General features: G+C 39.5%; 1 protein-coding gene across 5 annotated transcripts in view; it reads right to left on the reverse strand.

Moving 5' to 3' along the window:
- The window catches only part of LOC124220825 (LIM domain only protein 3-like), a 111,351-nt gene that overhangs the window by 38,216 nt on the left and 45,371 nt on the right, over nt 1–27,764 (reverse strand). For 2 of the 5 annotated variants that reach the window (XM_046630140.2, XM_046630138.2), the window contains one exon: nt 23,846–23,876. The exons of 1 other annotated variant lie outside the window; for it this stretch is intronic. In XM_046630140.2, coding sequence (XP_046486096.1) covers nt 23,846–23,876 — 31 coding nt within the window. Of the gene's footprint in view, nt 1–5,974; nt 6,045–23,845; nt 23,877–27,764 lie in introns of all 5 variants that reach the window. 2 more of the 5 variants (XM_046630141.2, XM_046630143.2) reach the window with 2 other exon arrangements.

The raw sequence follows: 27,764 nt of genomic DNA on the forward strand, positions 1-27,764 counted from the left end.
AATTGGATACTACTATTATATAGCTGGGATACCGTAGTCTGCATATGTATATATTAAACGTATACATGGATTCACGCATGCAGACGTGAAGTTATTAACAACGCGGGGTACGTAACACGATATGGGAAAATTAACTCACGCAATGGCGAAGAGAGTAATAACGCTGAAGCCACTTTTCCATCCTGCACTCGAGTAATTATTATAAGCTTCGAGTTGCATATTAATAACCGGTGATTTAAACCAACGAAATATATATCAGAGCCAATTAGAGCAGCGACGAATGACAGCCCTTGACATTACACACGCCAACTTGTCACCTTTGAACAACTGCAAACGATTTTTCAAATCACGCACGATATATTTTTCATTTCTATCTTCACCTTTTTACCCTTATTTTTCACTCCGCGGCAGTTATTCCTGCAATTTTTTCCACCCTCCAGAATTCCCTTTAGTATTAATTGTCCAGATAAATCCGTGGTAGAAATTTCTCTGAAATTTTCTTTCACATTTCAGAGTGATAAATCGCCCAAGAATCGTATATACTCGCGGTTAATTAGTTCGTACTTTTGTGTTTCCGATCGTCGAACACGATCGTCTTAAGTTTTAATTCGCCCCGTTGAACAGGCATAAATAGATATATGAGCAAGTTGAGACTTTTGTTAATTGCGATCGCTAATTATAAGTTGCGATACAATTGCGGACTGAGGTGGGAGTAAGATTCACGGAGGTTTGAGCCAACCGAACAGGGCAATCGAAACTTTGGTAATAATTTGCGAGAGCTGCTGCTGGAATGGTAGTGAATAGAATACAGAGTAAAATAACAACGTGCTCGAAACTCTGATGATGGCGTTTATCAGGTATCGACGATAGTCTTGACGGAGGAACAAGGGAAAGAAGGAAGCGCGAGAGATAGAGAGATGGAGAGAGAGAGAGAGAGAGGGAGAGAGAGAGAGGGAGAGAGGGAGAGAGAGAGAGAGAGAGAGAGAGAGAGAGAGAGAGAGAGAGAGAGAGAGAGAGAGAGAGAGAGAGAGAGAGAGAGAGAGAGAGAGAGAAGAGAGAGAGAGAGAGAGAGACGTGTTCGTTTTTTTCACCTTCACTCGGACGTAACCCTCGTTCCTTCTCTTTTAAATCTCGTTTCCCCTCGAGGCTTGAAATCGTCAGATCCTACCCTTTTACCCGTCATCCTCCAAAGAACTAGGCGCTTTCTACCTTGGCCACTCTCCAACTAAACCCTCGCGCTGTATACATTACGAAAACGATATCGGAGCGGGGGCGGAATCGACTTGGTATCAAAAACACCTCGGCGCGAAAATAATCTACCACAACGTCTTGTCGCGCCCTCGTGACCTGCAGGTGAAGAGGGTTGCTGCTAATTCAGCGAAACCAAAACAACGTTATTTCGCCACTTGATATTTTATTAATTTTGCCGGATTCGATATTCATTCTTCATCATAAATTCAATTATTGCTAAGAATTTTCTTTGACGGAGTGAACTGATGAAATAGTTACTATATACAGTGATTGTTCGAATAAAGAAAATTTAATCATACTTCGTAAAATTTCTGTGCCTCCGTTACTTCGTTTTTTATAACATAGATATGAGAAAACAATTGTAGAATCAATTTCTGTGCAAGATTGTTTAACGGAAATTTTCAAACTTACTGAAACTTACCCCTTTACATCCGTCGTCTAAATTTTCTACCCAACGCGATTATTAGATTTGAATGAGGAGCTCAAATTGGCAGATTCTCGCAAGGATACAGTTTGAAAAAAGTGCTTCTTTCTCGTATTCTAAAATCAGCAAATACAGACTTGAATAATATCGGAGAAATTTCTTCCGGAATCATTTCCTATATAGATACAATAGAAACGGAAAAATAAAATAGAAATAACTCCGCGATATTTCCCGCAGCGCCCTTTGCCTTCTCATCGACAATATATCGATAGCTAATAATTTTCACTGATATTCCGAAATCTATGTAACGCCTACACACGCAATACATGATCCACGCTTACCACACGTTTATGTGTATATTGTATACATTGATGTACATAAGATTGGCGGGCACCTAGTTACCTATTTCTTTTCGAGGACATTATACGGGATAAAATATAGGCGAACGGCGAGGGACTGGCCACCCCGGATACTTAAACTAAAAGCAGAGCCTAGGCTGCTGCGACATCCCTTGATTTATTCACTCGCTGAATTTTTTACTCAAACCTCCCGCCCTCCGCCCCTTTTCATCCTCTTCACGCTCTCGCCGTTTTCCGTTTTTTCCCCCCGTTTCATCCTTCCTTAGGTGAACCTGATTACCAAATACGTACGTTATATACTTATACATATAGGCAGGTATAATTTAACGATACATGGGCTGCTGATCGTGAGTCCGAAATGAAAAACCAAAGGATCCAAATTGTGTTGAGAAATTTAAAAAATTTCGATTCGCATGAATATACGTACGAAAGAAGCTTGTGGGTTAGCAGTTTGGCACAAAAAAAAAAAAAAAAAGAGAAAGAACTTATTCCAACATTGTCCCACAAAATGAACGATTCGATTAAAATTTATTTCAACGCATAAAATTTTTGCCATCAAGAAGCAAATATTCTGATAAGTTCGTATTCCGATCCCTTTTTTATTTTTTGCAAAAGACTTCCAAACAACGGGGTATTTTTCATTCAGATTGGATGGAAGAAAGCATTTTCGAGAAAACAATTCTCTCAATTGAATCGAGATATTCCTCTCTTTTTAACTGCAGAAGAAATAATTTATTGCTACGTTTACTGGATGAAAAGTCTCCATTGACCACCAGAACTGTGTGTGCGGAGTTTTCCGTTTTAAAATCCAAAATCGAAATATCATTCTAAGATTATAGTAAAAAGAAAAGTTCAAACCAACTCTGATTGTGAGAGAAATTGAAATTTTTGTAATTCAATTCCAAGTTTGATAGCTTTGAGAAGTTTTTGAGTTTTGCTTCGCAGCCTGAAAATCGTCTGGCAATTAGTGTTGACTTTTTTCAAATTCTTAAAAACCATAGAACGATTCGTCGCGTCGTTCCGTATTTACGATTATCGAGTAAATCAGCTTTGTAAAACAAGAAATTCTTTGGCGAAACGAGTTATAAAATTCTGGATAATTCCCAATTCGTGACGCGAAATTACGAGACCGGCAATTTTGAATTCAACAAGTCCAGAATTTGAAAATGCGATTACGCTTGTCACTCGCTAAAAAAATTCGAAAAACACCGCGTGTAAAATTTCTGGATTGTAAAAGGTCGCCGAAACGGCTTTTGCAAGGTTGAATGCTCGTATAACGCGGTGATAAATCCCTGCAGCATTACCCTGTAACTAACTTTTTACCACGCAGAATTTCGACCTTGTAATTATTACGCAGAACCGAAAATACAACCCAACCTAACCCAAGCCGCCGGGACGCGTTAATCCTGATGATTGGATAAAATCGTGCCGTATAATTTACACGTCAGGGAGGCAAAGCAGTCCGAGCCAGGCTGGCTAATTGCACCCTTGTCACTCGACACCGCGCCATTGCCCCGATCCGTCAGTTTCTCGTCGCTCCGCTATCAACGCGTTCTTCACTCCCTGCGTCTTCTCCTTCTCCGGACTGGCGATAAGACAGTTTTCACTTTTCACAGCGAGCAGAAGATCAAACACCGAAATGTGTATCGTTGCAACAACGGTTTGGTTACAATGTTGGAATTACACCACAAGAAAATGCGATGCAAGTAACTACTTAGTTTCATTATAATTATCATTCAAGTTATTGTGACAAAAAAGAATTTTCAAGAATTTTCAATCGGTACGCAAAACTTGCGTCACCAGCTTTCATAACACGTGTAAACACATGCTTTCATAACCTGTCAAAAATAACTAAAGACAAAAATAACCCACGACAAAAAAAAATTGACAAAAATTTTAATTATATTAAATTGAATTAAATTTCACATGCGTTACTTTCTTCATGGGTTATGTTTTGTAATTTATTTTTGTACGGGTTTGGATAATTTTTTTGAAGTTTATTCTGCGTAGGTCATGTTTTTTTTTTTTTAGGTTATTTTGTGTTGGTTATTATCGTACAGGTTATTATTTCTGTGTCATTTGGTCGTAGTACCCGAAAACTTGTATGTTTTTCAGTTATGATTAAAAAATGAAGACACCTATATACGTTATAACCACGGAACTATAAGAAATTTCTATCGGCGCGGATATAATTTCAGGGTGAAAAATAATGGAGGATCTCGTCGCTTAGCGTGCGAGGCACCCGCATCCGGGGGAAAAGGCAATCATTTTCTAAAATGCAATAATAATGCGCTGAGACTGGTAATAAATAAATTTCTCGGGGGTGCCTCTATACACACCAATAATATGAACAGGTAGGTATGTGAGCGGTAAGGGGGAAGGGATATTGCTTAGTGGAGACCCGGGACCCTCCCTCGGTCCACATTATTATTGAGACCGACCCCGTTCGGTCTCAAATAGCGACGGCTTCGAATCGCTCGCGAAACGAACAACCCTCGATTTAATACGCTTTCCAACGAGAAGCAGTTTTCTCAAAAATTCCCAATCAATCTGTTATTCATACCTACCTACACTGACAATGAGAAAAATTTCATTTGTTATAGTAACTAGAAACATTCGATGAAACAGGTATCGTTAAAGAAACTGTTTGAATATTGTTGGAATGACGAAAAACGAGGTACGCGTAACCATTTTGCGCTATCGTTGATCCTTTTTTGGTAATTGCAACGCAAAATCAGTTTCTGGGGTTTACTCTACTTTTTCAGTTAAATAAGGCTTTAACGTCGATTTATTGTTGCGCAAGCATTAAATTTTTGCAACGGTCACACAGAAAAGTGATCATAATGAGAAAGAATAGTAACGGGTACTAGACTTTCTGGTAACAGCTAGAAAACTGATTTTCATTTTGTACCTAGATATATATTTTTCGATTGTGGTAAAAAATGAAAATAGTTAAGGACTGAACGGTGACCGGAAGTAAAAATTTCACTCAGTGTATTATTATTTAATAGTATTTTCAAAAGATAATCGTTCTCGTCTGTACGGATGAATGCAATTGACAATTGAACGTAGTTTCGCCGAATGTTCACTGGCTGGAAATTTTGTCAAACAATTATTCATCAGGAATAAGTTTTCCTAATCCGAATCTCGAGCTTCCTTATAATCCGAATAAATAATTTTGAATGAAATATTTTTCTTATACGGAAAAGAACCGCCGTAAATTACATTAAAAGAAAACATGAAATTCTAGACTAACGTTTTTCCAATAACCGAATAACGAAAACTGAAATAGAAATTGTCTAACAATAAAACATAAATTCAAAAAATTTTTTGGATTATTTTTATCTTGCAGATTTTCGTATGATTTTAAGCGATTCGTCGGTTATTCGGCTTGCTCACTGAGTTTCGGATGAAATTTGACGAAGCGAGCCAGGAATTGTTCGAATCCTTCGCTATATCCGAGAGCAAGTAAGTTGGATAGAGTGGGATATGAGTGAAATGCCTTCCCATCCCATTCAGGCGACAATAATTGCCTTATTGACATTAATAAGACGAACTGAGGGGGGGGGATGAGGATGATGTGTCGTCAAGCAACGGGCGTACGTATATTATATATATATATATACGTATAACACACATATATGTATGCGTATAGGAGATCTATTATGCGTCAACCTCCGAAAAGGAATAGACCTCTTAGACCGTCGGTGACGGTTAAACGCGTATTAAATAATACACAATTGAATGGACAAATTTCTCTACCTACTTTTGTTTCACTGTAATGGTAACGAGTTTCTTCCATTTCTATTTTTTTTTTTTTTTTAGCTTCTCTTAATTCTTTTACCTCGCTTTTTCATTTCTTTTACGATTTTCAGCGTAATGATAATGCGGAAGTGGGGCTACGTTTTTTATGCAGGTATTACAATTTACAGGTACTCACCGGCCAGTTTAGACTCAGTAGTTCTCGCTTCTCCTGGAGAGATCAGTGCTTAGCCCCATCAAAAAGTAATCTGAAAGAGATGGAGAAGAAAAATTTTGACCACATTTCATACCTTTCAATTGCAACGTTGTGGTGTGTAAGTCGAACGTCTTTATTATTAAAAGAAAAAACGCCTACTTCGACAACAGAGAGCCAAAAAAAAAAAAAAAAAATCTCGACATCAAGTTCAAAATGCGATGTTGATTTCTTCGGTAGAATTTCAAAAACTCTCCAACACTGTTCGCTACGATAAACCAACTGCAATAATTATTTACGTACAAGAATCACGTAGCTAATCATTTTCACTAACAATGAGACGGAAATAATTTTCTAGCATAATATTTTCCAAGATTCGATATTTTCCAATTCATATTGTCATTTGCAAGAATGCTTATGCACATAAAGTTCTTCATTTCAATTTTCACTCGTATAACGTTCATGTGGTTTTGTAAACTTTTTATTCAAATAGCACGAGGCTTCATACCAAAATTGTGCAATTTTACACACCACTGAAGTATCGAAAGATGCGTTTCCGGATGATTTTGAAAATTTTTCGCCTGTTTCAAGCACGTTTTAAAATTCCTCACACTCCTTTCACCTTTTTCCTACAACTTCCAGGTATTTCTAAATGGCACAGGAACATCAACAAGTGACCGAAGGGTTGAAAACGCGGAGGAATCGCTGTGTGACGTACAAAATGTTCACCCCGCAGGATATGTATATTTTACACACCGCGACGGTGGGACAAGTTTAATAATATTCGTTCCATCAAGCCGCGGCTTCTGCAGGGCCGGACTCATATTAATTCCTGCGTGATGGCGGCGCGGTTCTCGGTTTGCGGAATGAGACGCGTATATAATAAAGTGAGTTTTTAATTTCCACCGTCGCCGCGTCGTTGCAGCCCGGCTTTGGCGTCGTTGGGCGTCGTTGGGCGTCGACTCGCCCCCTAAGAACGGGCTAAAAGGGGTGTAAAAATTGTGAGAATTAAGGTGGCCTGCCTGGCTCGCTGCCTGGTGGTGGTTGGCCTGCCTGGCTCGGCGGCTCGCGGCTGTCGGCCAGTATTACTAGATAAATCACCCAACAGGCAATATCCTCGTTCCACTATATTTCTCTTTCGCTCTCTTCCTTTCCTTCCGCCCGCGGCCTCATCTCCTTCCGCACGTTTCCTATGCCGCCCCCGATTCCCCCGCCCCCTTCGCCAAGCTAACTCGAAACGCTCGACTCATTACCGAGAGCGTTCTCCGCGTGACGTCACAGTCCCTTGGGGAACCAGGAAACAAATTTCAGCGAATAAGAAAAAGAATCGAAACGCACCATCAGCTTGTTGTATTCGTATACTAAGAATTACCAAAAATGATCCGTTATTTTTTCCCCGATTAATCGGGTATAATCGATTATTTATCGAACTCGATTATTTTTCGTCGCAATAGATTTTTAGTAGTCATTGTCTTACTTAGTAAGTACCTATTTGATATAATTAGTGAAAGACGAATGAATATTTTCACCTGATATTACGATTATTATATTTTTTATTTATTATAATTTTCTACCACTTGTACATGTGTTCAAATTTTCTCACGTAGAAAAATCGTCTTTTGCGATAAATTCGCGTATACGATCAAAGCTGGTTGAAATTTGATAACTTGACAAAAACGATATTACCAGGAAAATAATTTCAATAACTGTACCGTTCGTGGAAAATTCATTTTTTAAAAATCCTGAAAAACAAAACTCTTCAAACGCGTCAAAGAGTGAGATATTCTACTTCGAAATTGATTCGGAATCCCGCTCCGATATGAGCTTGCACATTTCCGCATAAATCCAGCCTGCAGGTTTGATTCGAATGTACGTTTTCGTACAGTTTCGATTGTTGATAAAAATTTACCGAGAAAATGATTAAATTTTCAATATATTCTTGTTTCCACATCAAGTTACATTATGCCCGAATTACCGATAGATTTACAAAGCGACGAGAAGGATATTAAATAAAAAATAATAATGTTTACATTGTCAAAAATTTTTTCTTCAAATGAGTAATATTTTGTGTCTCGATTCCTGAGCGCATCTTGAAGGAAGAAAATCTTGTCCGCCACATTGCAGGGTGTGTTTCATTTCCCACAGGACATGACGAGAGAGATATTTCTCGTAATTTCATAACGACTCCGTCCGAAGTTCCCGGTAAATCCGACAAAGGTTTACCATACTCTGAGGGTCGTCGGCAAAAACGAAGGGCTGTCAACTGTCGTTTTCCGAGTCCTCGGGGAATAATCGGTGTATTTTCTCAGGTTATCCCTGCAGGAAATGCAGCGAGATATCCCGTAGAAATCCGGTCCTTTTTCGGGCACGGATGAGTAGGTATACACATATAGGTATATGTGTACCCAGGGTTCAGGGTGGAAACACGTGCTAATATTTGTCCACAGATTCGAGGGGTGTGGTTTTTAGGGATGAGGCATAGAGTGTATTATGAATTCCTCTATATTTTGACAATTGGCTCCCAACTTGAAACTGCGAGAGAGCCCAGCAGCCTGACACCGAAGCTTTCAAACAATAACACCCACCCGCCGGATGGCGGTTAAACTTAATACACAGGCGAAGATGTAGAAAAAGCAAATAAAATTTACCCCCGCCTGGAACGTCGCAATAACGTACGTTTGTCAAAAAGGAATAACGTCAACAGTCGTGTAGTAAGCCGCGCTTTTCGCTCTTTATTGCGTGTACATATTATCCGACCGGAAATGGTGGAAAAAAATAGAATCGGATAACCGTTTGAATGTGGTAGAAAATTTGTCATATTTTTTTTTCTAATTTACTGCACGTGATATCTCATATTGTACTTGATTTTGATTAATTACTTCAATACCGGAAGCCTCAGATGAGACGGAATAATTTCAATATATCTTCACAGTTGCATCGTTTACTTGCAGCTTCGAACAAAGTTTTACCGAAATTGCAGCTTCCCGGGAGAAAAAAAAAAAAAAAAAAAATCGAAACATCACTGATGAAAATTTGACGGTGAAAAGTTATTTTATTGTTTTGATTGACATAAGCGGTACTTGCTTTAGCCACTGTTTACTTAAATCAAAGAAAATTTCGTCGAATCGATGCGTTTGTAATTTTGACTATTTCTTTTGAACGGTGTTATTTTTATTTCACGTTTAAAAAAAATCAACTTAAATTTCATGCCGAGTGAATTTCCAAAATTTGTGTGTATAAGACAACGCGGAGTTTTGTGAGTCAGGTAAAAGTATGCAACTTGTAAATTTTTCAACTTTCCATTACATACGGCGGAATGGAAGAAGAAAAACTGAATCGAAAAAAAAAAAACTGATCGTAAAGTTCAACGTCTTAATTGCAATAAATTAGCAATTTTACTAGTGATCGTCACGCTTGTTGAACTCGCAAAAGCTACGCATAAACGTGGCGATGATGAACCAAGAATGAATTTGTCAACTTCAAAGAAAGCTCGCCCGTACGAAGTTGTCGCGGTTATGAAGCTTCCGGAAGGCAAGTTTCCATTCTCTTTATAATACGTAACCACAAAAGCACGTTAATACCGAGTGGTGGAGGCAACGAGAGTGCGAGAGAGAGAGAGAGAGACAGAGAGAGAGATTAGGAGGTTTTAAAACGCCTTCCTGCATCCAGGCAACGGGGCCTGGTAAGTTGACTTAAAATTCTTCTGAGACCAGGGACATCTGGAATATATCCCTAGGGGCTCCACTGGCAGCGAGGCCTTTTATACAATAAACCAACGCTTAAATTATATCGTCACGGCGACATCCTGTTTTACTAAACTCCGTAACCGCGAAATAGAACAAGACGAAGACTAAGAAGAAGACTAAGAAGAAAACGAAGAAGAAGAAGGAGAAAGAGATGAAGAAGAACTAATTTTATGCTCCATGAAATGAACGGTTTAACTCGGGTATCGCCTCTTCGCATTATTACGGTATTAACCCGCTGCATCATGCAAACATTATCCCAGAAGTTGACGAATTACACCGAATCGCATGATCTTGTTATCATCTCGCGACGCGGCCTGATAAACAATAATTTTACGATTTTGTGCCAGCAATCGTCATAACCGAATGAAATTGTATATTTAAAACGATCGCATGCAATATGTTAAACAAAATTTAATAAAACCGACCAACAATTTTTCAACGAGCACAAATTTAAAAAAAATCGTGGGAGTTTACATTCCCGTGGAGTATTTTCCCTTGTGATCAACATTACCGATTAATTTTCTACAGTTCATGACTGACAGCCGGAAAAAATACGAGCAGAATTTCAATTAAAAATTAGCGATTTATCCGTTAATAATTTAGCTTTATATAAAAATTGAGCGAACGATTGATTTGTTTTTTTTTTTTTTCTTGTTTTATGTTACAAACAAATCATTTTACAATTTGGATAGTGTCAAAAGATATTAGTATGATGATCTAAAACAATAAACTATTTCATCCGAAAATTAATGAATTTAGTTTATTATTTTTGAGCAGATAATTGAATTGATTCAAAGTGAATATTGATGATTTTTTTTTTAAATAACAAATAATGCTCAAAGGATTATCGGAATCACCGAGTTTTAGTAAAATTACGTTGAGAAAAAATGGTCAAATACATGAACGTTTAAATTTGGCATGCGTGAAAAAATTGACCGAAAAATTGATTAATTTGAATATTGATATTTGTGGGAAAAATTGTTTACAACCAATTGCGTACGAGATTTCTCGTCTTGAATGAAAAATCGTTGAAAAAGTGAAAACAAGTTGGCGAATCGAAACAAATTCGTGAACACCTGTTTCACAAATTATATTTAAAATGACGTTGACTCGTACATCTTGAAACGTTCTCGTTTCTTTTTTTGCCTGTGGGCGGGGATAAAAAAAAAAAAAAAAACCGGCGCGTCGTTAAAGAATTCCCTAATAGGATGTGTATCGTATGAAAATGAATCGTTTTTCCAAGCAAATGTAACGAACTTGTATAGAAAACGAGGGTCTTGGATGTATCGTAACGATAGGCGAACGCATGACGCGGACCTCCGCTAAGAAGCACTCAGAAACGTAAAAACTCAATTAAGGAAAGAGGCTCGACTTGACACTTCTGACCCGAGACGATGCGGCGTTCGTTCCAAACGGGGGTACGAGGGGCCCAAAGGCCCCCCGGAGTACGGGGATCCCCTTCATTTCCAAGGGACCTCCCAGAGTGTTGTATTAGTCGGTTCAGCTCGGACTAATGGACCGCTTCCTCGGATAATTACGGAGGTATAATACATGTTGCATAGCTATACGAGTATATTACGCATGCAGACCGCCGAAAAGTGGGTGAATATTGGAAATTTACAGATCGACGATGAAAAATTATTAAATTCGATCGAGGTTTGTTTCATTCTTTTATGTTTCAAAATTATGTAGACCGAACTTCTTTTTCATATTTCTTTTCACTAAAATCAATCGACGGAAAGCGTATTTCGCACGACATGGTTTGCATTACCCAGGATTATATCTCTAAAACCACTAAATCGATTTACTTTAAATTTTGTCACGCGGTATTCTACGATGGTTTTGTTTTCTTTTGGAAATTTTCTTTCAATTCATCGTTACATTTCTTTTACTAGTAAAGTAAAGTAGTAAAATTCGAACGAAAACTAAAATTTCAACTTCAAACGGTGGCCATTTTGTTAAGGGATTGAAAATGGAAGAAATCAGATCATGACAAAGAGGGTGGATTGTACAAGAATGCCGTTTCCGAATTTGAAGTAAATCGGTATAACCGTTTTTGAAATATCACAGGTGGCGCTGAATATGACGCACCGAAGTAAATGGTTGACCTTATCGGCAATAGCAATGCTTCATATACATCGATTCTGATAAAAAAAAAAAAAAAAAAAAACAAAAAAAAAAAAAACTATGTAACCAAAGCTAGATATACATGCGTTCGTTTAAAACAAACCCCAATCGAATTGAATAATCGATTGCAGAGATATAAATGCCCAAAATTTGCTGACTTTTTCAATAATCTGATTCCGTAAATATGCAATCAATCTTATTACCGTAACTAGGCATAAAAAATTATTCCAGTCGTAATTAATCATGTAACGCGTGTAATTCGCCTTCGTAATTTTGGGGGATCCAACCGGAGGTGAAGGAAAAATTTAAATACGTAATAAAAATGAAGAATTATTGCTATATGAGAATATAAAATTGTTTTGTTAGTTTACTTGAAAATTCACAGGCTTTATTCAGACACGTTTCTTCACTGTCGCGAAGTATATAAAGAAATTTCGCAACATATATACAATTCGAATGAATAAATTCTTAGTAAAGAGACGAGTTTAACTTTGGGGGTACAAGAGAATTATAATTGGATTATATACGGTAAAAAGTAAGCTAAGAATTCCTCGTAAATTTCGGATATAATATATACATGTACATTCGCCATCAGGGAAAGTGGAGAAAAAATGTATTATCGTTATAAACGTGCGTTGCACCGAATTTTATCTTTTTTTTTTCTTCTTTCTATTCTCCTTTCATTCCTTTCTTTCTTTCATTCATACGGTTTTCATTAATTCTATGACATTTCTTTTCCCCACAATCGTTCATTAACACATTTTTCCCAACTTCCCACCGACGAAGGTTTAAATTGCATTGACTACGGATGGGATTGAAGGTTGTATTTAAATAAAAAGACGCGAAAAGGAAGGGCGAGAGGTGGCGGCGGGTGGCGGTGGGGGGGGCAGGTCAAACGGCGGAATCGCAGAATGGCCCGTGATTGCTGCAGGGCCAAGCATAATTGCACCCTTTGTGGCGCAATCAACGCCACAACTCGACCGGATCTCTGCAGCTATATATTATATAGGTTTCCAAGCGCGTGTGCGTGCGTATCCGTATGCACGTGCGCACGTTTGTCGGTTCCGCTGAACGTACAACGCCTGTTTCGCACACAAATTCGCGATCCCCATAACCCCTTATCCCTGTGTATGAAACTTACGAAAAAATCCCCGACAGATCGAGCCGCTTATATGGGGCACACACGTATCGCGTTACTCGCAATTAAACACGACCATTGTCGCCTGCAGCTCATTCCTGATGTACGTACTTGATGCTTTTTTTCCACCACTGTTGTTGTTGTTGTTGTCGTTGTTGTTGTCATTATTCCCGTTAGCCCCGTAACGCCGCATCAACCTCTCATTCAAACCGGGATATCAAATCTCGAGCGGATACCAAACGCGGGTTATATTTCTCCCCGAAAACGCACAATACGATCCGTTAACGATATCATTCACGAACTTGCCTCACAATCAATTTCGTGCATTCATATTCGCCGGAACGTGAGGTGAAAAAATTCAAAAATAACTGTTTTTTTCACACTAAAATAATTGAAAGAAAAATAAAACACACACGCGCGCGCACAATTTGTAGCATTCACTAAATATGGCAAAATAAATATTCTGTTCGTTAAAATAAATGTGGTTTTACCTAATAACTCGAATTTTTTTGTCGAATCAGATGGTAATTGTTTCATTAAAAAATTTTAAAAGATAACATTTCTTTCGTCATACTTTGGGTGGTAAATTCATCAAATTCCTTCTGCGTTGCTGGCGGAAATTGACGGGTTCATCAGGCAATCATTACAACAATGAAAACGTTTATCTGTTTTTGTAATCAGTCGCAGCTACCAGCGTGTTCACTTGATGGAGCAGAATTAACTTCACTCTGTGTAATATCACGTAAATTTGGCATGGGTTTGAGTCGGTTTTATTGCCAGACGAAACATGGGAAAGTTAGGAAACTCAATATCAGGTACGGTCACTTATGGCTTTTAAAAGTCTAAAAGTATCAAAATATCAGGTGAAATTAAACCAATCAAATTTATTTAGATCGATCAATTTTTCGAATCACTCGATTCAACTGTCTGTTCAATCAACGAAATTATTAATAAATCATCGGGATTTTTTTCCCTTTACATCGATTCAATTCTCTCACTTTACAATATAATCAATTCAATTTAATTTGAATCGCGTCGAAAAAATGTCCAGGAACATTCGTTATTTATACCATTGAATTAAAAAGAGGAGAATAAAAAACCGGAGAACCGGGGCTGAAATCGCCCGATTTATTTACACCCGGCAAATATTCATTGACTGACAAACCGATATTTTTCTCAGCAAATAAAAAAGAAACGAAGCTATCTTATCAATCAAGATGCGGCGATTAGCGACACAGGGGAAACAGTTCGAAGCGGTGAAACCCAAGAGTCCCCTTAAATCCCGAGCAAGTATTTGCCTAATCTTCTCTCTTCAGCAGAATCTTTGAAGGAGCCTAATTAAAATTCAGGATTCAAGTTTCGGCCCTCGTAAAATTCGTATCAGTGGTAAAAACGGGGTTTGCACGAGAGCGAGATGGAGAGAAAAAAAAAATGAAAAATGGGAAGACGGGTGTCCGCAGACGCGCCACGACATCGGAGTGAAAGGCGTCTATGCCCCGACGATGAAGAGGCTGCACTGGAGGGTTTTGGTGTTAACTCATGCCCGCCTCCTAATTCCCGGCTTCGTCGAGTGCTCCTCGTTTATAATGAGCTCATTTTTGCCCATTAGGAGCCGACTTCTGGAATACATTTCCAAACAGAGCTGTTCGTCGTACACAGAGAGAAATTTTCGTTGTTCGGTTATCGCGTACAATCCATAAGCCAACAGACTTAACGGGCTGTCTAAAAATTTTTGAGAAAAAAATTCCATGACATTTCCAGGTATTCTCCAAGACCCAGTTCTGGTAATTACTGAAATCTAAATCGTTTAGCTTATTAACTCTGTATTGGTTTAAATTCAATTCGAATTGAAAAAAAATATAATGTACAAAAATTCGATTCAAGCCAGTTTTTATTCTCGACGTAAAGAAAAGAAATTTGTGAACTCAAAAAATCATTTCTAATTCCCATGATAGAAAACTAATATTTTTGGTTATTTTCATGACCAAAATAAAAATTTTAAAGCCTTTTCAGATGTGTGACTAACATGTTTAAAGTTGCGATAAACGGAAAACGTGGTACCGTACTAAATTTTTACCCATTGTTCCGCATTTTTTTTCAACTTAACTAATATTTTAACCTTTATCATAACGATACCCGTTTTACTAGAATCTTAGGATAAATGACGGTTTGATTCCGTATTTCAGCTGCGAGATTTTGGATTAGCCACGACTTTTTTCTTCTTTTAATTCAGAATAATAAACACCGCCACGGCGAATAATCGCGCATCTAATGCGTGGCTAAATTTTTACCCACCTCTGGAATTTTCGTTCGACGAAATAACACCGTTGTGAATGATAATTATTCACGGACTGCTGATGGAAATATAAACTCTTGCCCGATATTAGCGACGCTGCACGCTCCAATCTAACGTGACGAAGTATACGCGCATTTAATTACACGTGCCTAATTTATCCATCTTTCGTCGTTTTCGAGTATTATAATATCACATTCCAGACTGCAAACTGTAAATCTACGGTGAAAATTAGAGGGACGATAGAAAACTGGGGCGAAGAAGAACTTGAGCTACAAGTGTTAGAAAGAGGCAGGGTGTTTAAATATATTCAAACATGAAGAATTCACGAAATTACGCGACTTCCATTTTTCATTTCAGATACTTCGTAACGACGCAATTATTTCCACCGTCTCGCATTGTGTAGCAGAAATAAAAGGTAATAACAAATAAATAACCGTTGAGAGTTTGGTTGCGGATTGAAATTTCGAAAAGATTCAATGTTCCGGATTGTTCTAATCCAATGCCTCAAAATTTCCAGAGTTAATCGTCGCACAATTATGTCCTACGTAAATTTGTCATAACAAACGACTGTTGAGATTCGATATGATTCGACGAAAACAAATCCGTCACGACTAAAACTCAAACATTCGTGCCTCAAAAATTGGCATCGAAAACACGTCGATAAGCGTCGGCACAAAGATTTCTACACCCGTGAAGGTTCATCGCTCGAAAAAAATTATCTTTGATAATTTTCTCGGTGATAATTTAATCCGGACTCGTGTGAAATTGTTAATTGGCAGAAAAAGCTGCGCGAAGTTGCTTGGAATCGTTAAGGCAAGGTATGGCGCGTAAGTGGCGTAGTAAACCAGACATCCCGGGGTCTTAGCTATAGATAAAATTATCCTGAGCGAGCTCATAACCCGACTCTAACCCGACCCGATCCGGGAGGAAATTGTTGGTCTGCTCTATCCCCTCCCTGTGTGCACAGCTCGTAGAGAAGGGTTGAAAACTTTTATATTAATCTTATAGGAATATTAGCCAAACGTTATACCGTACTTGACTGAACCATTTTCACGATCGTAATATTCAGCCAGCTGCATCGCTCGCGCTCGGGAAATGGGAAAATCGAAATTTATGTACCTACCGTTTGTTATGCTTTTAGGAAACTCGAAATTCCGCATTCGCTGTCGACAAGTGTGTCAAAGAATTCCGCAAACATTTTCAGGCTCTGCCGATTTTCACGATTATCCTGATCCTAATTGCGTGCAACGTGAATGAAGTCAAATTTAGAGGGGAAGAAATTAAAGAAATGGAACGTAGAATTCAAAAATAAAAATCGATCATTGCCGAATGTCGAATAAAACTGTAATTGTACAATTCTTTTCAATCTTCAAAACGCGTTCCAGTATACAGTGTTTGTTCGAGTGGAGAGTTGGTGAGATTTTTTCTTTTCTATTATCCTTTGAGAGAGTACATTTTTTATTACTTTCCAACATTATTGAACGCAAATTTACACTGAAAAAAATTTCATTTGTTATAGTAACTAGAAAAATTCAGTAAAACAAGTATCGTTAAAAAAAACTGCTTGAATATTGTTTGGGTTACGAAAAACGGGATACGCTTAACCATTTTGCAAATCAAATCTGTTACTTCGGTTTACTCTACTTTTTCAGTTAAACAAGGCTTTAACGTCAATTTATTCTTGCACAAGCGTTAAATTTTCTCAACAGTTACAAGAAAATATAGCAACAGTGATCGTAACGAGAAAGAATAGCAACGGATACCACTTTCCGGTAACGGCTAGAAAACTAATTTTCATTTTCTACCTAGAACTATATTTTTCGATTGTGGTAAAAAAATGAAAATAGTTACGCACTGAGCGGTAACCGGAACTAAAAATTTCTCTCAGTGTACCCTCAAATAAATAGCTGGCCTAGAATTTTAAGTTAAAAAGTCTGGTTCGAAAAAACTGACGAGTGATGAAACGACGTGACAATTGGATAAATCCTCGATCGTTCCTCGCGTAAACAAATTACGGTACAGAATTTAACAACGATCGGGGGACTGCGGGAAAAAGAAGAAGAATGGGGGGAAGGGGGGAATAGTTTGGCCGAATGGCGAGCCCTCTCCCAATTTCTCTGCTGCTTTAGGGTCAATTACCGCGGCACAAAGTCAACCAGCGGTGCGACAGAGATATCGGTAGAGGTAGACGACGGCCAATCGTGACTCGCTTTCCAGAATTTTTTAACGAGGCCTGTATTTAATACGTGAGTCCTCGCCGTCGTCGACGACGACGCGACCCTTCGCATCGGGAGAGAAAGAGAGAAGGAAAAAGAGGGAGAGACGAAGAGAGAACCCACCGTGTTCGAACAGAGGCTCTCAACCAAGCCAAGTTTTACACGGCAAGATCATTTTGTTGGAGAAACTGTTGCCTGGCTGCAATGCCGACACGAGCATTAGAAAACTAAATATCGAGTTGAATAGATTTGAATACTCGCAGAGTGTTCTTTGCGTTAGCATTTAAGTGACGATTACACTTGATAGCCTTTTTTCTACCCAACTAAGCGTTCGTTAAATTTCATTCGTTCAAGTCATTCCAGAGACTCGGAACGTTGGGTTGGGTTATAAACGTTCGATTAAACAGAGTTAATTAATGATAAGGATCGTAAAAGAGTTAAAGTGCTTGATATTACGTCTGTACTATCGAAATTAAATGCATGCACGTATAATATGAAAGTGCGATGAAATAGAAAACTTATTTATACTTTGCAATATAAATTAGAAAGATTGAAATCATTGAATTTTTAACTGCCCGCGAGCATGAAGAAGCGAAATGAATAAAGAAAAGAAAAAATAACGTGTATTCGGACGTGTGATTGAATTATTATACACCAATTCCAAAGAAAACTGTGAAAATGGTATATTTTTTTTTCCTAGGTGGTGTAAATTTTTCGAAATGTTTCTTACCAATCGGCAAAGCCCGTAAACTCCGTGTTTATTTAAACGATTACCTTGTGATGTCTACCTTGTACAAATATCCATAAATTTAGGAGACTGTAAACTTAGGGCAAGCATGTGCGTTCAGCCGTTTCTTCTCTTTTTCTCTCCTCTTCCTATTTTCCTTTCTCCGGGTTTTTTTTTCTTTCTTTTTTTCTTTTTTTTTTTCAAGGCTATGATAAATAAACAGATAATTGTAAACTCAAGAAAAGATAACAGACAAGAGACTCGCCTCCTCTCATATCAGAATCTTCCCATTCCCTCATGATGTACAGGCTCTCAGTCAACCGCAAGACGAAAAGGATACCGTTGGAAAAACATTAATTCAAAAAAGATTGCCCCACTTTTTTTTTCTTTCCTGTAATTTTGTGGAAAAACGAGCATTTATTTTGATTGGTTTGAAAATTGTAAAACCTTGTACAAGGATGTATAAGAAATGATATTTCAAACCGACAATAAGACGGCATCGTTCTGTTACCACGAGTATAAATTTCGGGGCAACCTAATTCTTCGCGGCAGATAAAACGAGATTTTCTTTTCTCTCACTAATTCTTTGGGCAAACACTTGTGGGAGATAAAACGAGTATGCAGGCAACGTTTCAAATATATACAGATAAATTACGCAGATATATCATTTCGAGGGTTTCTTAGATCAAGACTATTCTTTTGCCTACGCTCACTTCACTCGATGCCGACGCGCCTGTTGTCTGGTGTTGAATAAGTAAACAGAAATACACCGGAATAACGTTTAACTCCAAGTCTTGGATCTATTGAAATACCTCCAATATCCACTGTACCCCAATTATTATTTATTTTTTTTCTTCACAAACGTACGACTTTTCCGTACTAAAATCAGTCCAATTACACACGCTTTTCATACAATTGTGTACGTCAATTTTTTAACAGCAATTTTCGTGTATACAGATTAATTCTTCCGTAAGACTTTAAAGTGAACTCTATGGTTTGACTCAAATACCCAAAACGTCGCTCAATTGTTTTGACAATTTTTCATAGTCAGGATGAAACATTAGGTTTACTTATTATTATTATTATTATTATGTATATATTATTGTTTTACTCAATTTTTCTAGCTGCTGTAAGAAATGAAATTTTTTTCAGTGTAGGCCCGGAATCGTAGGAAGCGGCCCTTCGGGATGACGCATTAATGCCTGCCTACCGCACGTATTCACTTTCCTTCCCGTACTCAGGCCAGCAGACAAAAAACAGAGACGAGGTACCGAGGCACAGTGCCATTAGTAAAATTACCGTTTACAATATTACCAATGAGATAGAGTGGCGAGTATTTACGAAGCGTAGGGTGGCTGCTACGGCAGGGAGCCGGAGTTTCAGGGCTGAAGAACAGTTCCGATATCTTTTTAGTCAACGAGGATATTGTAGAGTAGGTACGAAGTGAAATTGGCCAGATGGCTCCTCTTCGCTGCAGCCTCCTCTCCCACCTTCAACCGCAACGTCAGAGGCTTCTTTTCCTATCTTTCTTATCCTTTTATCCACGCTTCGCGTTTTACCAGCAACGGAATAACCCTGCACACTTAAGGTGCGAGGTGTTTTCACTTTTTTCAAATTTGATATGGTTCTACGCTTGAGGTACTGCTGTACCAACGATGTTTAAAACGCGGAGAAAGAATTGCTCACGTTTTGAAAATAACTATTCGACATCTCCGGTACAAAAACGTGCTAAATTAACATCTTGATGATGCATGCAGCGACGCGCAGTCCATTGCAAAAGTACTTGAGTCAAGGTTGGAAGATTGAAGAATTTTATTAGAAGAATCGGTTCTAGAAATAAATTTAAAAAAAAAATCAAAAATTGCAGATCCAAATAAAGGATCTTTAGTTGTGAATGGTTTTCAATAAAATTCACACGATTGCTTCGTTTTTTTAACATCGAACTGGTAAATCAATCAGGGTTCCGAATCTATTTAAACCGTAAGTCTCTGTCCTACTGGTCAAATGTACCGATTGAAATTGAACTAAATAAAAACGGTTGTATTTCTGATAAATGTACCAATCACTTCATCCATTTTAATATCAGGCAAGCCTGCGTGCACGACAGTGTTTTCGCTCTTTGAAAAAAAGCAATAAGTTTGAATTAGTCAAAGGTTTTTCACTATCCCGACTCATCGCACTTCCGATGTCCTGATCACGAAATAATTTTTCGCATCGTTTTAAAAATCGGACGCCTATTTTCCGAGACGTTTTTTTTTTTTTTTTCTTGTTGGTTACATTCATTCCTTTTTTTATTGAGCCGTTGAAAGCTATATAGATCTCTCTATCCGACTGGCATTATTACGTCTTTCTTGCGAACGTTAAAATTCGTGCGTAAGGTGAAAAACGATAAGTATAAATTCGAAGACGTGTAAGGAAAAGTTGATAAACCATCCGGTGGAATCATTTACCAGAATCGTTCAACACGGTTATGAAAATAACATGTTCCCTAGGCGTGATAAACTTTGAGAGTAAATCAGGAATTATAATACACTGGCATTAGAATCGAATCGGCGTTGTCTTCCATGCCTCACCTGTTCGACAAACCCGATCTGTCGCCCTAGTGACGAGTGATGGAAGGAAGGATATAGCCGCCAGAGCGACGAAGGGAAGCGAATAGTATCGGCGAAGAGCGACGACGAGAGAGAAGGAGAGAGAGGGAGAAAGAGAGAGAGAGAGAGAGAGCTGGCAAGAGGAGGGAAGAAGGAGACAAGGAGGAGTCACTGATTTAACGCGGGACAATTGAATCCAATTACAACCACGGAGGCTTACAGCGGTTCTCAACCATCGTTGACTATCGTCCCTGTAACGAAGTCGGGACTTAGAGTGCCTAGCTAAAATTTAGCTGTAAAAAAAAGCGTTCGCTAAATCATACGAGCAAGAAAAACTCCCGAGTTTCTCGATGATCCGGCAACTGGCAAAGCGTGAAATCGACGAAAGGCGATTGTTCGCTCGCGACGTTTTCCACTTGCCGGCACCTGCGACACGTTCTGCATACGTGTGTTACAGGGCGACTCGGTCATTTCGGGTTGCTCCGTTGTAGTTGGTCTGGCGGGGGTTGGCGCCCCTGGCTGTTCATTAGGGGCCGCATTGTCCGCTAACTAAGTACAGCCTCCCTTCCTTCTTCCCTCCCTTCGTTCCCTCTCGAGGGCGACGATGTCGACGTCGCGGGGCTCGCGCTACGCCATCCCTGTTCGATTCCCGACGAGGAGGCGGTGAACTTTGCCCACCAGGGACGTAGCCGTTCGTAAATGCGCCAGAGGTCGTCGTTTTCGATCACTTTTACAGCCGTGATCGTAACGCAAATTTCACTTATTTTTCTTGCCAATCGTTCCTTCATTCTTGGCATCTTCGACGTGGGGTTTTTAAATTCTCTCAATTTCAGTTCCAATCATTTCTTTTTACGAACATTATTATTTTGAATTGCGTGAATGTATCGCTGGAAAGTAAAATCGCAATGTCGTCGTGTCGAATTTAGTAATTCACACGCTAACGAAGGATTAAACTATCGAATCCCACTTCATGCGCGATTTAGCCGTGAAATTTGATCAATTTTTTCAGATACATATCGTTCTCGATGAATAAAAATAAAAATATCGGCAGTTCAAGCAGGATCCGTTGTTTCGCACAGTGTCTTTATTAAACTGTCGTTAAAACTACACCTGAACAGAACTTTGACGACGAATCGATAAAGAGCTAAATTACACAGTCTATAGATGGTTGATTTCAAACCTTTGAATAATACCAAAAATTCTAGAGAAAAAGTACGTAGAAACTCAAAAAGCAGTCTAGATTTGAGTCTCGCGTATTTGTTACTGATCCAGAGTCACGTCATCGGTTGGAGGGCGTTAAAGCATCAGATACACAGCAGCGAACGTCGATTACCGCACACCCAAGTATTGTGCACATCCATTTTTCAGATCCAACACATCCCGACACGCGTAAATTTCACTTTACTCACCCGATCCGAGACGACGGAAATTCAACCGGCACTGGCGTTGCCAGACAGGAACAAGTGTCAATCAGCGTTCGCGAACGGCGGTGGGACGCGTTGAGCGCAATCAGAAGCTCGCAAGGGTGAATGTACCGATCAAGTCCCACTGTCTGCCCACGGAAAGATCGCCCGGCGATAAAGTCGAATATTCGTGATGTGGCAAGCGTTCACGGCCAACGGCTTGAAAAAAGCCCTGCCCGAAACTGCGGGAAGCGAAGTGTGTTGTCGGTGGAAAAAAAGGTCGATAAGTGCATAATCAAGGTGCACGCGGAGGAACGGCGAGTTACCGCCAAACCTCTTCACCCCGATCAAAACCCGAGGACCTCTTTCACCTTTGCTCCGTTTTAATTAGAACAAGTCTATAAATATAAATACCCGCAAGCACAGCGTATCTAGCCGTCGGAATGACGGAGGTAAAGAGTGTCGACTCTCGATCGGTGTACGACTCCTCGGCACGTGCCTGTGTGCGGTGACATTTTGATAGTTACACACGTAGCGCAGCGTGTGTGCAACGTGTCTGTAAATAACGAATGCGGTGAATTACAATTACCGAGATATGGAAATTTTCCTCGGTCCCGTATAACGAGAAACTCGCAGTGCTGTCGTACACCAGGTTGACTACATCCTACATACCCATGACCTCTGTATAATGTGTAATATATGTATGTGGGTGCATGTAAATATGCATATCGACTCCCGGAAATTGGTCTTTGAGAAAGACAGACGCGCGGCGGTTATGCGCTACAGTTGCTATGTAATCAGAGCTCCAAGTTAACGGGGTCTTGCTTTCCCCTTTACTGCATACGTACGCGGCCAGTATGGCACGGCACGCCCCTGAATCCGCCGCTATCGTTGTTATTCGCATTTTCATTATACGGTGTGTATAATGTACGATCTTTCACAGGTAAGTTACAATTTATGCGCAGGTGCGATACCGCCCCGCGTTTCAATCTTGTTTCTTTTTTTTTTTTTTTTGTTTCCTTTATTTCCGCCTTTTTCTTCCGATAACCTCGTGCCCACGGGATGTCGCTAAAGACATGCTTATCTTTTTTTCCTCCCAACGATACCAAAGTCAAGTTTCTTGACTCTTAAACACTTCCCCGTACATCCGAGAATCAAGATCATTTTCTACCTTGACGCAAAAACATGCGATATGAGAAATTCAAGAGATCTCACGACTCTCCAATCGCTGACGAGTACTGCGATACTTGTCACGGCATCGTTGTTGTCTTCCTAATAAATAATTTTTCGAGCGATACCGGCGCCTTTCGAATGTATTTTTCATACAGAGAACTAAGGATAGTCGAGAAGCCCTCGATGTAGAAAAAGAAAGTGGTAAAAGACTCGGTCAACAATGCCGTAGCAAACCCTGATAATCGGTCAGTCTTCCATACTCCAGCTCTTTTGATGTTTGACTTACTTGAATACATGAGCGGTTACTTGTTTCGAGGTTTACACATTTTCTAAGAAAGGGTAAAAGAGAGATTTTGAAAAGCTCGGCAAGTCAAACAATCCCGATCAAATAAGGGATACGTTTACAATTGCTTTGCATGCCGTTGAGATATTCACTCACCGGTTCTGTTCTGCTGACGTGACAGGCGCGCCTGTAACAGAATTAAAGAAAGGGTATTACGGAATGAGCGATGCATGAACACACACACGCACACGCGCATGCATTAATATAGCAGTGCACAGGTAGCTCCGCGATAACGGAGACGGAAAAGAGGGCTTAAATATTTCATGCGTCATTAACAAAAAATAAAACAAAACAACCCGGTCACCCGGAATGTAAAATAAGCCAGCTGCGCGATATATAACGAAGGACAGCGGACTTAAACATATTCCAGCCGACCAAATACCCGCATAGGAAGTTGGTGATTAGGCGGAATCATATCTGGTGGCTTTGTTCGAGCGCTGCGTGTCTGCGGTATTTTTGCTATCTCCCTCGTGACGTTCATCGCGGTAGCCTCGTTTTCTCAGCTCGTAATGCGGCTTGTTTGTATTTGCAAAAAACCCAACTCGTTTCGCAATTGCATTGCAGATGATTCGGTCGGTCCAAACACCTTCAATATTCAAACAACTCGACGTACAAGTCACGTCGCAACTCCAAATCCGAATCATCGTTAAAATATTTTCATACGTTCGTTGTTGCAGGGCGTAAAAGATTCTTTTTTGCATTTGAAAATGTTTCTCAACAGTGAAAAGATAACGTATACACTACGTTTCTTCGACCGCGATGAAAGCAATTTATTACTGTTCAAATATCCCGCGCGATTTCAACAACACCTTTGATTCGCGACGGCACTTGTGACGTCACTGGTGCCTAACCTCTTCGATCCAACGTTTTCTCAACCTCCACTCTTTTCTGACGTACCAAATTGACGATCGGAAACTAAACTTAAAATACACCCAAGTCAGTTTTTTCTTCCTCGCGATCAAACCACATGCTATAAATCTATTTTCATTCAACATTTCCGTGCACCTCTTCGAGGTACAATGTTTTTTCCAAAAAACGTCGATACTTCTGGAGCGAAATTTGTCGGATTTGCCAGTAAAACGTCATAACCAGAATCGAAGAGAGTTGGAATAAGGCAAAGACGCGCCGAGAACCCCTGGCGGATACTTTCCAGTAGACTGGTAAGTTATTTACCCCGAAGCCCGGAGCAGAGATGGACGAAGTTCGGTCTGGCGTGCGCGGCGTGGCGGCAGCATTGAAGCGAGCGGGGTGTAAGAAAGACAGAAGCGTTACCGGGGGTAATTTTATCCGTGCTTAAGTAGGTGGATTCTGATGCGCATGGCTTCTGTCAGCCATCTAGCAGCAAGGACGCAAGGCCGGTGTCCTGCCCCTACCTTGTCCTCCCTTGTCCTTCCTCGTCCCGGCTACAGCCAAGTATTTTTTACGGTCTCTCACCTCTTCAGATCCACGAGCATCTCCGTGAGCAACTAGCTTCGCCCACGATCAGACCGACGGTCTTGACATGCCGAGGGGTTCGGAGGTATTCAAGTATTTTCGATACACAATACCCACCCTGCTGCAGGGCAAGAGGAAAGCTGGTAATCCGATTTCGAGACTCTGTACATACACCCGCTCTGTCCCGGTCAGTTATATCCACGCTCTTCTTGACGAGTCGATTCTTTCGCCTCTTGAGTACACGTGTACGTAAGCCTGCCCGTGTGACAGGGAAAACCGATGAAGCCTTACCGTTTTACCTTACCGTCGACGAGATTCCACCATTTCGCTCGCAAAAATACCCATACGGCTTCCATGCACCGCTCCCACCCTCGATTTAAATAAACCTTCGATATTTCCCTCTTGGAGATGTAAGCGCCTCAGGTGTCGGTTGGCAAGTCTGCGATTAGGCAGCCGATGATCAAATTTTTAGTTAGGAACAGAAGCTGGAACGTGGTAGTAGGAGTTTAAAAATCCTGAACTACTGGCGTTCGGGTTTTGGAGTTTAAGGAGGCCGCGTTACACTGCTTTGAAATCCAAAGACACTTGATAAAAATCCCGTCTTTTCTTCTACTACCATGCTTTTGACGGAATACACTCGGAATAAAAATTCGTCGTAGTGACCAAAATTTGGTCCTGGCAATGAAAATTCAGGGTCAACATACATCCGACCGAACATTATTTTTACACAACTAAAATTTTTAGTTAATTTTATATTCATAGTGCGCAGAAAGAAAAATGTTTCACTAATGTTTGATGAAAGTTAGGTCACCAGAAACCCATAGATTCTGTGGCGATTGCGAAATCGGATCTGAAATCATTTACATCATTTTGTAAGTATTGAAAAATGATTATCTGATTGTTGTAACTAAAAACATTATCGTTCTATTGTATTTTATGCTACATGAATTTAATGCCACATCGAACAATGACAAAGAGATATGCCATTGTGAATTGACACACGTCTGTATTCGAGAAGGGATTTTTAACGCGTTACAGAGAGTGTTTTGCCACTTCAATAAAAACAAATTATAGATGCACGATGTAACATATCATTTGATAGAGGTAATCAATTAGTAGCTCTCGTGATTTCGTAAATTTTACTAATCTTTATTCACCGAATAGATTTAACGAATGAATCTACCAGAGGTTATTCAATATTTTGATAATACCATGAGTAAAGTATTACTTGTTAAATTCACTAAAGTAAAATTGAGATTTTGTATTTATAAGTCTATTTTATTCGATACGATTTTTTTTGCGATTTTGAAACAATTTTTTCATTGATTTTGATACTTACAACGAAATATTGTTTTACCGCGAGAAAATTTTCTACAAAATGTGGCTAAAAATTGATTTTTATGCATTGTAAAAATTCACTACCTTATTCGAACGAACATTAGAAAGTTCAGCTGCTAATTCTGGCTGCTATCTTCAGCCTCGTGTCCGTTTTACCGAGCTAAAATTCGCACCAACAGGTAGCTTTACACGAGTCGATCCGCCATCTACCGTAGACACAAAACTGATGAAACGGTTTATGAACCTGAGTAAATTCTTGGAATGAAACGTTCGAATATTATGCCGTTTAACACTTTTCGCTGGTAACGCAACCTGCGACGGTTGCAACGAACTTATTTCCTTAGATCGCAGCCCTGCATCAAAGTTCGAATAAGGTAAAGTGTGAGCTTCGCGGTAAAAGAGAAGAGACGGGGGCAATCCGTGTTTCGTATGAAAATGATGGAATCAGGCACGGCGTTATAAAAACAGGAAGAAATGTTACCGCCGTACCTACTACCGGGTTTCTGTCGGAGGTATTCGTCCTCCATCATGGTGGCCATAATACATTTTTTATCTGATCGAGAGGGGGATGGAGGGAGGTAGAAAAGGAGAAGCTCTTCTTTATAGAGGGTGTACCGCCATACGCTATACCCACCGCCTTTAGGCATCTGTGTGAAGAACATACACGGGCATGTGTAGGTATGCACATGTTATGCCGTGTAAGTCACACGACGCGACGCCGCCCCTCGTCTACAGTCGGTTCTCTCATTTCACGCAAGTTCGACTGGAACAATTATGACCCGAGATGCGCTTTCCCTAAACAGGACGAGCTATCGTGACGTTGATTATACTGCTCGCTCTCTTTTTACACGCTTGTGTCATATATACAGTGGGAAAAATTTCATTTGCTATAGTAACTAGAAAAATTCAGTAAAACAGGTATCGTTGAAAAAACTGCTTGAATATTGTTTGCAACGCAAAATCAGTTTCTGAGGGTTTACTCTACTTTTTCAGTTAAACAAGGCTTTAACGTCAATTTATTCTTGCACAAGCATTAAATTTTCTCTACAGTTACAAGAAAATATAGCAACAGTGATCGTAATGAGAAAGAATGGTAACGGATACCCGACTTTCCGGTAACGGCTAGAAAACTAATTTTCATTTTCTACCTAGAACTATATTTTTCGATTGTGGTAAAAAATGAAAATAGTCAAGGACTGAGCGGTAACCGGAAATAAAAATTTCTCTCAGTGTATACTGACTA

Source organism: Neodiprion pinetum, chromosome 6 (genome assembly GCF_021155775.2).
Source record: "Neodiprion pinetum isolate iyNeoPine1 chromosome 6, iyNeoPine1.2, whole genome shotgun sequence".
Taxonomy (NCBI): Eukaryota; Metazoa; Arthropoda; class Insecta; order Hymenoptera; family Diprionidae; genus Neodiprion; species Neodiprion pinetum.